Source organism: Rhinatrema bivittatum, chromosome 17 (genome assembly GCF_901001135.1).
Source record: "Rhinatrema bivittatum chromosome 17, aRhiBiv1.1, whole genome shotgun sequence".
Taxonomy (NCBI): Eukaryota; Metazoa; Chordata; class Amphibia; order Gymnophiona; family Rhinatrematidae; genus Rhinatrema; species Rhinatrema bivittatum.
This window is the reverse complement of record NC_042631.1, coordinates 7,268,831-7,278,091: the sequence shown is the minus strand read 5'-3', so window position 1 is coordinate 7,278,091 and position 9,261 is coordinate 7,268,831. Positions and strand designations below refer to the sequence as shown.

The 9,261-nt window shown below is 43.4% G+C and overlaps 1 protein-coding gene across 2 annotated transcripts in view; it reads left to right on the top strand.

Moving 5' to 3' along the window:
- Window positions 1-1,114: 1,114 nt before the first annotated feature.
- Window positions 1,115-9,261, top strand: part of CD44 (CD44 molecule (Indian blood group)) — a 55,166-nt gene continuing 47,019 nt past the window's right edge. For both annotated transcript variants that reach the window (XM_029582294.1, XM_029582293.1), the window contains exon 1: window positions 1,115-1,235. In XM_029582294.1, the coding sequence (XP_029438154.1) occupies window positions 1,169-1,235 (67 nt within the window). In that variant the 5' untranslated portion in view covers window positions 1,115-1,168. The remainder of the gene's footprint in view (window positions 1,236-9,261) is intronic.

The window sequence follows — 9,261 nt, the reverse complement described above, 5'->3', positions numbered from 1 at the left end:
TAAACATAAAATCATCAAAAAATACTGTATGTTAATGCCTGTGAGCCATATAAATCTGCATTTGTCTAATACTCAATTCATCCTGAATAAAAAAAAAAAAAAAGTAAAAGGGCGTAATTAATGATTAACTTTGATACCTTAATACCTATAACAGGTGTGACATCACTTGCAATCTGTCACTGACAAATCCCGAGGGGCAGGTTATAGCTGTCCTCCTGTCCCTCCTTCCCACCCCCTTTGAACATGACCTGACCCTGACTGCATATAAGGCTCCTTTACTGAGCCACGGAAAAATCTGCAAATGGCACTTTCTCTGATAGTGGCAATAATGTGCACCATTTTGCCATTTGGCACATGAATCACTATTTGTGAAATTTTGCACATTTCCACCCAGTCCACTATATGCAAACTTGTGTTAAAATTCAAAATTAAGGAGCTGCTTCTCTGCAGTAAGCAGCCGATTACCTATGAATTTATGAAGACTTGCATGTGAAAAAGGTGAGAAACTTTCCTGTGAAATGTTTGCTGTGGGGCTCACTGGCATAGGAGGCAAAACTGTGTGTGAAACTGCGGTTCCTGCCCCCAGGGGCGAAATAGCACTCAGGAAGAAATCATGGGACACATTGAGGAAAAGGGATTTTATATATATAGATATATATATATATATATATATATATATATATATATATATATATATATTTTTTTTTTTCTGCTTTTTAGCCCTTCAACGCATATTACAGTCAGGTATTTCCCTATCCCCAGAGGGTGCACAAACTAAAAGGATTATTTATTTACTAAGCAATTTCCCCATAGTCACAAAATGGGAGAAAAGCCTTAGTAAATCGCACCCCAAGTTTGCGCATAGCCAAGACCTGCTTTAAAAGACTGTCGTATCCCCAGCTAAAGGACTAGGGCAGGCTCCCCCCTCCGCCCCGAATTTGCCACCCTGGGCAGGTGCCCCGTGCCGCCTCTGCCTGGAGCCGGCCCTCCCCCTTCCTGCAGCTGCTCAGGCGCCAGGCAGCGCTGCTCTTTTCCCTTCTCTCCCCCCCCCCCCCCCTGCCGTGTGGGTGGGACTTGGCTGCAGCCTCCCTCCCTGCTCTGTCAGAATAAAAAGTCCGGCGAAGTTGCGCGCTCAGTGCCGTCTCTGTCTGCGCTCGCCCGGGGAGGGATGGCTCGCGGCTCCTGCGCTCTCGTCCTGGGACTCTGCCTGCTCCAGCTGGCCCGGGCACAGATGGGTGAGTTTCCCCCCGGACGGCTCCAGCCCTCGTTCCGTTCGGTGCATGAAAGGTGCTCGGGTTTGGAGAGCGTGGGCTGTGCCGGGCTGCAGTCGGAGAAACTTTGCTTTCGGTGCATTGGACTTAAACGTACTGCTTTGGCGGTAATCGGGTCGCGGTGCCCCAAAAGTTTAAAAAGTTACTTGCAGGATGGATTTATTGGCCGTGAGAGGGTATAGGAAGCGTTTGCTAACCGGCAGATAGGACCCCGGTGCTCGGTGGCTGACGGAGCTCTGGCTGTGCCTCTATGCCCCTCCCCCACCTCTCCAGTATAGAGCCTGACTGTATGTGATACCGTATATAGACGTATATGTGCATTCTCTAGCGTTTAGGGCTCGGAAACCTTTGATGGACTGCTGAATCTAGAGTAAACCTAACAAATGTGCTGAGGCGCCTGGCAGAGGGAAACTTGATCCCTTCCTTAAGGCAATCGATCACATCTGGAAAGAAGCCCCCAGCCTTTCTAGGGCAGCTGTTTTGTAGGAAAGGCCAAGCCCAGCTGCTTGGGTAGGAGCTCCCATGCAGACGCCTGCACCCTGGGCATGCACGGAGGTGCAAGGCAGCGCTCGCTCGCTCCAACAGAGCCAAAATGCCTAGAGGTGAGCTTAGGCGGGTTTCGGTTAAATCGCCCCAGCCTTCCACCCTCTTCTCAGTCAGTTCCTGGGAACCTTTCAGCTCAGCTGGCTCCTTCCACTGGAGGTGTGTGCCTGGGCTTGGCTGGCTCCTCCTGAAGAGGTGCTGCTGTTCCAGATTTGATTCCAGATGTGCCCTGATAATGCCATCCTAGCCCTGGCTAGATCAGGGCAGGCTAAGTAGGCTTACTTAGTTTTTATTTGCATAAGCGATTTTCAAGCAGCTCACTGGTTAGTATCTAAGTTACCAGCCTAGAAATTGGGATGGATAGATAAAGAGTGCAGAACACAGTTAGGGCCTCCCCTTAGATACAAAAAGGGGGAGAAAGGTTTAGTGTGTAGGCTCCTCAGGCTGTCCCTTCACAAATACTGGGGCCCCTGCCACACCGCTCAACCTTCACATTCCCAAGGTTAAGGAGTCTCTTGTCTTGTGCCCTCCCGCCTCAGCAGGACCTTTCTGTTACTCCCGTATCTGCCCCCTCCAGTCTCATAGCAGGACCCTGATCTAGATCTCACTATTGAAGCATTTAAATGTTTGTTTTAATATCCTACCCTTTCTCCCTTTCCTTCAGGCTATACATATTCCTCTCCCTCCTTAAATCTAAGTGGATGGCACCCCCAATACTCTCCCCTAATCTAATCCCCTGGCTTCTAGTGAACTGAAAGAATCGGACTCATTAGAAACCATCGCTGAATTCAAAATATTTCAGGCTCCCCCTTTATTTTCCAAACATTTCACTACCACTGAGGCCAGCTCCTGTTTTGCCCCGGTGCAGTCTTCTGGAAACCCGCCTTTCTTCAGCAAGTGATGGGTAGAGCTGACCGAATCTCTCCCAGCTTCCTGACTCCCAGCCCACTGCCTTGTCCAGTTTCAGTTTCGGTAATTCCAGCTGGATTCCCTTTTCCATAAATGGACTGGGACTGCTTCCTATCGCTTAATTCAGTGCTCCCCGAACCTTGTTTTCCAAATGACTCTGTTTTACCTGCTGCGCTCCCCTATCCTCCTCCTCCTGTAATCTCTTGTAACTGCTAAATGCTAATCTTTTTGCCTTTTCTATTTCAGAAAACTACTGGCTTCTTTTCCCTTTGTCCCTTTTCCTAGAGTAAAGGTCACTTACACCTACAATGGCTCCTTTTAGTTTAGAGTGTGGTAGTCTTCTCAGCAGGCATGCTTGAAACCCAGCGTGCTTGCAGTTTGAAATCCTGACAGGTAACAATTGATTTACAAAGGCTCAGGCTCTAGAAAAATCTTAAACCTTCTTGTGGACTCTGTTTGGCTTCCATTCATAGTTGGCTGTTGTTTGTTCTTTTGGAAACAAAAACAGTAGTTAATTAAGTCTTCCAAATTTTATCCCAACAATCCACAAAGGTGAAGAGAGCTCAGAACTGCCGTATTTGACTTTTGGTCTATATCAAGGACATTTTCCGCTTTTAGAATTACCCATGAAGAGTTTACTGTTCTTTAAATGGTACCGCCTGTGCCGTATCACCATTGCAAAATGTCTCTTGCTGTGTCCAGTAGGTTCACAAATTTCTATTCAGGCTGCCAGCAAAGTGGCACAAGGAGTGGATTTTTGGGACAAATTTGGATCCTGGTTTTACTTACGTAATGTATTTCTTTATTTCATCAAAATGGTTATTAGATGCCTTTCCAGTGGTTCCCCAAGGCAAGTTAGAAGAATCCATAGATAATTAAGTGCTAAAACTGATATAATTTTTCCATTTAGTTTGGTCCTTGTTCTCTATTTCATCCACATTATTCTTCCTCCTTTCACTCTCCCATCGTAATGAAGTTGGCAGTCCTGAAGTTAAGAGCCTCCACTTTTTGGTGGCTCACCCCTGCTTTTATTCTGATATTAAACCTCTTCTGTCTAGTTGGCACTTGAACACAAATGGCAGCAGCATCTTCCCAGTTTTTGAGTTTCAAATCAAGAATTGGCTCCCATGCCAGGGTTGTGCTACTATTTGCTAGAGGAATGTCCAAAAGGAATCCAGAATCTGTCTGCTCCTAACACTAGCTGCCTTTAGGATGCCCACTTGTCATCCAGAATATAGGGGTGGCCCTTGAGAGCCAAACAGGCCAGGTTTTCCTGGATATCCACCATGAGAATGCATGGAATAGATTTGGGTGCACTGCCTCCATAATATGCAAATCTATGCCATGCATATTCATGGTGGGATATCCTGAAAAACCTGGCCTGTTTGTGGCTCTCAGGGACTGATGTTGGCTACCCCTGTCTTAGGTGCTATCCTATGGCTCATTTGCACTAAATCTCTATGCAGCTTTTCTTCCAGTGCATCACAACAATATGTGAGAAGTTTCCTGTTTCTAGAGTAACCTGCGGGGCTGCCTCCCTTCTCTCTACGTGCTCTATTTCTGCTTTTGTTGTCTTTCCTGTAGGGTGTCACTCCTACTCCTCCCTTCCGTCCTATGCTATTCTTTCTGCACAAAATCTAGCCTGGTACAGCTATATCGAAGACACAGGTTCTCATTGTACCTGTCTCTGTAATAGCAACAATATCCAGCACAGTATCGTCTATGAAGGACCACAACAACTACTACTACTACCACTTAATATTTCTCTAGAACTACACAACGTACGCAGCACTGTACAACACACTAAAAAGATAGTCCCTGCTCAATAGAGCTTCAGTCTAATAAGACAGACATACAGCACAAGAGACCAGGTGTGTCTTACCCAAACCTTAAGTATTCATATAAAGAGCCTTAAAATAATTGGTCAAAGTAAAACTTAAAGCATCCATACCGCAATACCTGACCTCTGCTTCAGGCAGGGACAAAAGCAGTATATTCCTCTAATCTAATTCTGTCTATAACTAGAAAACATTGCATCAGACGTTGTTAAATCCCCATTGGTATCGTGCAATATGTTTCCCATAAAGATAAGTGATATACAATTCCACAGCATTTTATTAGATACGCTATGATCTTTATTCAATACAGATTTTTTCCATAGGGTCAGAAAGCAGGGAGCGGGCAGGGAGTCCTATGCATTTTAGCCAGGTTGATGTCATTCTTGTTAACAGTTGTGATATCTTTTGCTATCTCTTTCCTGAAGATCTAGGAAAAAACATGTTTTACACAAGTTCCACTAGTGTACATTTTTAAAGTGTGCACATAGTCTATTAACTTTTCACTATTGATGATAAATCTAGGCCAGGAGCAAATATGAGACATTTGTGTTTTGCCGTTCCTTGTCCCACTGGCGTGCTCTCTGATTAACTGGTCACTATGTAAACGTGATTGCATGGGATACCCCTTTATACTGGTAGGATATCTCATAGATACAGTTATTCTGTGGAAGGAATAGGACTGTTGTAAGGAAGCTCATGTGTCACGAGCTTTGCAAGGTACATTACGCATGGACAAATGGTTACGTAGAAGGACTAATATCTGTAATCATAAGCATTTTATATAATTTAGAGGCAAGCAGGGCTTATGCATATCCAGACAGACAAAAGTCCTGTTTTCTGGCTATTGCAACATCACAGTAGAAGTTAGCATGTATCATCTTGTTCATTTACCAAGGAACTGTGATTTTGAAAAAAGATCAAGGTGGAGTTGTCAGTCTTTGATTGCATGTTAATGCAAAGCAGCTACATTTTTATTATTATTATTATTTTTTATTTTTTTTTAACAAATCATCAACTTCTGGTTTACAGCATATTTTCATCTTGCAATATGGACCATTAAATTTCAGATTAGCCCAACTATTCAAAATACAGCTTCTTCATAGCCATGGGCCCTGCTGATACTATCAAGAAGTAGCATATATTACGATGCAAGTAACTTGATGTAATAATTTGCTGCAGAAAGAATGTGTCTGTTTTAATAACCTTATAAAGCCCTAACATAGTGCAGGCCTTGCACATCAAAGGTAACTCGGGGACAAGTTACAAGATCAAATTTAAGTTGATTTTAGTTTCCCTGCTCTCAGTGTCAATGGAACAGTTGTTATGACTCTCATCTAAAACCCCTGAAAAGAAAAGTTTAGCAACATTGATCATTACCAGAGTGAGGGTAGGGAAGGCAGGATGGGCTTGGTTATAAGATATATATTTTTTTCATATCAATTAAATTGCCCAATGGAAAACTTGAAAGAATCACCACAGAATGAATGTAGAAGGCCATTCCACTTGTCAGAATATTTGTGTAGGGGCGGGATATCCAGGTCTAGGAAGGCAGAAGACATTCTTTGCCCTGTGACGTAAGAAAGTTAATGGTTTTTACTGTGTCGTACCATTGCTGTCTGATGCACGTGCTCCCTTTGACAGCCCTCCTTACCCTGCGTTGTGGCAGAGAAGGGAACCCCACGTCGGTTTCAGCAGCTAGAAAGGTCCCACCTAAGGATATATCGGCTGCAACTCCAGTAGCAGCTGGCAAGACGTTCCCAACCCCACCCAAAACATGACTGAGAAACTGGGAAGTGTAGAGTCATTAAAAAAAAAAAACCAACCCAAGAACTAACAGATGCCAGCTGCAGCAGGATTGCATTTCATGAGGATATTTTGTCATCCTGAACTTTTCCACAGAAGCGCATATATCCCCTGATAGTGCCAACTTTTGGTAGAACCTTCTTTTATCAAATGGCCGCTTAAGCAAGGTGATGTGTGTGTCATTTTCATCTACATTAATGGATGGTTAAACACAGGCTGATATTCCAGAAAAGCTGAGTGCCTGTCAGGGTCCTAAATGTAAGCTTACTAATCATTTACCGAGGTTTAGGCTCCTAAATTGGATGACTAATGTTGAAAATCAGTGCTATGCTCCTAACTTTTTTTTTTTTTTTCTCTGCCCCGCCCAGCCCTTGTCAGTTTTCAAGATGCCCAATTCAGGGCCGAGCTCAAATCCATTTGAAAATTGGTCTCAGTATTAAATAAAATCCACAAACAGCAAAGCTTGAGCGAGAGCTACGTCCCAGGATTCCCCTCCGTTTTGTACTTTTGTACCTCATAAAGAGAGGACAGACGCAGAACTCGTAGAAGAGCAATAAACTGGGACGCTGGTCAATTAGACTGTGCACAGTTACATAGTAGCAGTAATTCTTTCATAGTGAACAATGTCGCGTTCCGATTCTTTTCCAATAGAATCACAGCCAGAAAAGGATTGGAGGTCAGAACAGAATATATCGAGATCCCTGAGCTCTGCTTCCGTTAACACTTAGCATCAGTCTGCCAAGTTTCTTGACATTTTTTGACCTTTTGAATGTGTTTGAAGGATAAAAAGCTGCATTTTGATCATTTTAAACCAACAATTATAGCAATGCTACTCAATATCTCGGGGGGGGGGGGGGGGGATTTGTAAAATTGGAAGATGTTCTCATGCAGAGAGAGAGAAAATAGTATAGGGGGTGCAGCCGGAAATATTTCATTGGGGTTTTTTTTTTAATTCAGATTCATTTTTTGTTTCATTAGTTTTTGGTTTTTCTTTTTCAGGACATTTTGTTTTTATTTACTATGCACTAAATTGAACTAGTGTATGCTAAATCTATTTAGTTGCACTATTTTGATGTGATGTGCACACTAAAGACTGAAAATGAACGCACATCTCTAGAAAAGAATAAGGGCCAGGACAGAGCCACAGGTTAGCAATGGGGGGGGGGGGTGCTGGGAGAGGTAAGGGGGACACACACTTTCTTACTCTCAGGAGCTGGGAGTGAGCAGCAGTGACTGGATCTCCCTGTTAGGATCACTTGGGTACTACTGGGTGACCTGGACTGGCCGTGGTTTGAGACAGGATGTTGGGCTCGATAGACTGTTGGTCTGACCCAGTATGGCACTTCTTATATTCTTATAATGAGGCTTCTTGGAAGTAGTGTAAGAGCTCAGCAAACTACCAATCAAATACTTGGCTGAAATACAATACTCTAATGTAGCGTGCAGACGCTGAATGAAAAAAAGACTGAAAGGAGCAGCATTCTTGGGTAAACTATATATTAAAGACCTTCCATACCGCAGCAATAAAATAGCCTGGATTTTAAGACTTTTTGGGCACACTGTTTCTAGGGTGGAAATAACATTCTTATCTTTAACCCTTAAAATATCATTAAAGCTCAGCAAATCTGCACTAGTTCAAATCCATATTAAACCATTTCTTCTCTGACTAATGTTTTATTATCGCCATGCCAACTTTGATTTGATCTGGGGGTTCAGAGCTGAGATGGCACATCACATCGCTGCAGGCCCACTCACCACTGCATGAGCTTTGAGCACTCTTAGCATAAGAGCAGGCTCCCCAAGTGAATGCCAGGGTCACTGACAAATAATCTCTGGCTCCTTGTTACACAGACAAACTTCTGCAGTTCTCGCCTTTAACGGCAGTGGAGGGGGAGAAAAAAAGGCTCCACCCACTTCAGGTCACTTACCCAAGTAAGACACTGCACACAAGATACTGGATGTGATTCCCAAAGCAGTCTCTTGGTGAAAGTGGAAATGAAAAATTTACAAAAGAGCAGGTCTCCTTGCACTTCTGTTCCTCCCATGTAAAGGACAGATTTCAAGATTTGGGATAATTACTTCAGAACGAAAATCATTCACTTTCTCCAACAAGACTTCTACTCCTTACCCCAACCCCTTTGGTAATTTCTATTAGAGTGCGACCTTCCACCCATCGCTGGAATATTCTGAAGTTTGATATAACAGGTTGCTCATTCAGTCTGTATCCAAGATGTAGGATTTTACAATGCAATGCAGTTTATTCCAAAGGCAGTCCTCACAGCCATTACAGATACCGCAGGACTGCTCAGCTTTTTTTTCTCTTCTTCTTTCCTGGCTTTGAGAGAGAGAGTTTTTTATAGACTAGATTTGTCCCAGAACTGTGACGTATCTCCTCCTCTTTTACTGGGACTGAACTTTTCTGTGATAGGACAAACTCCAGTTCCTTGAACTGTTTTCTCAACTCTTCATTCTGGAAGAGCAATTTCCTAGCCTCTAGGGTTTAGATTATCTTCTAAACCAGGAAGCTCCCATTCTTCTTGAGAACTCAGATTCTTTCTTTTACTCTCTCTCTCTCTCATTCTATAGAAATGAACTTCTGGTTTTCCTCTGTGTGAATCTTTTTACTTCCATTTTCGCTAAAGACAAAAAGCAGAACCATACCATCCTCTTCCAAGGCCATTTTGATTCTCATTCTGTTTCTGCTAAATGTGTCTGCACTCCCCCTACTGCCAGAACAACAAAACCCCATAGTCACTAAGATGAACATGTCAGCAATACACCACTCACCGTATCAGTGACCACAATATTATTTTTAGTAGGCAATAGCACCTTCCAGATGGTTGCACCTGCGGAGGGCAACATTCAGATAGATCTAACTGGTTAACTAAGGAGTTAGC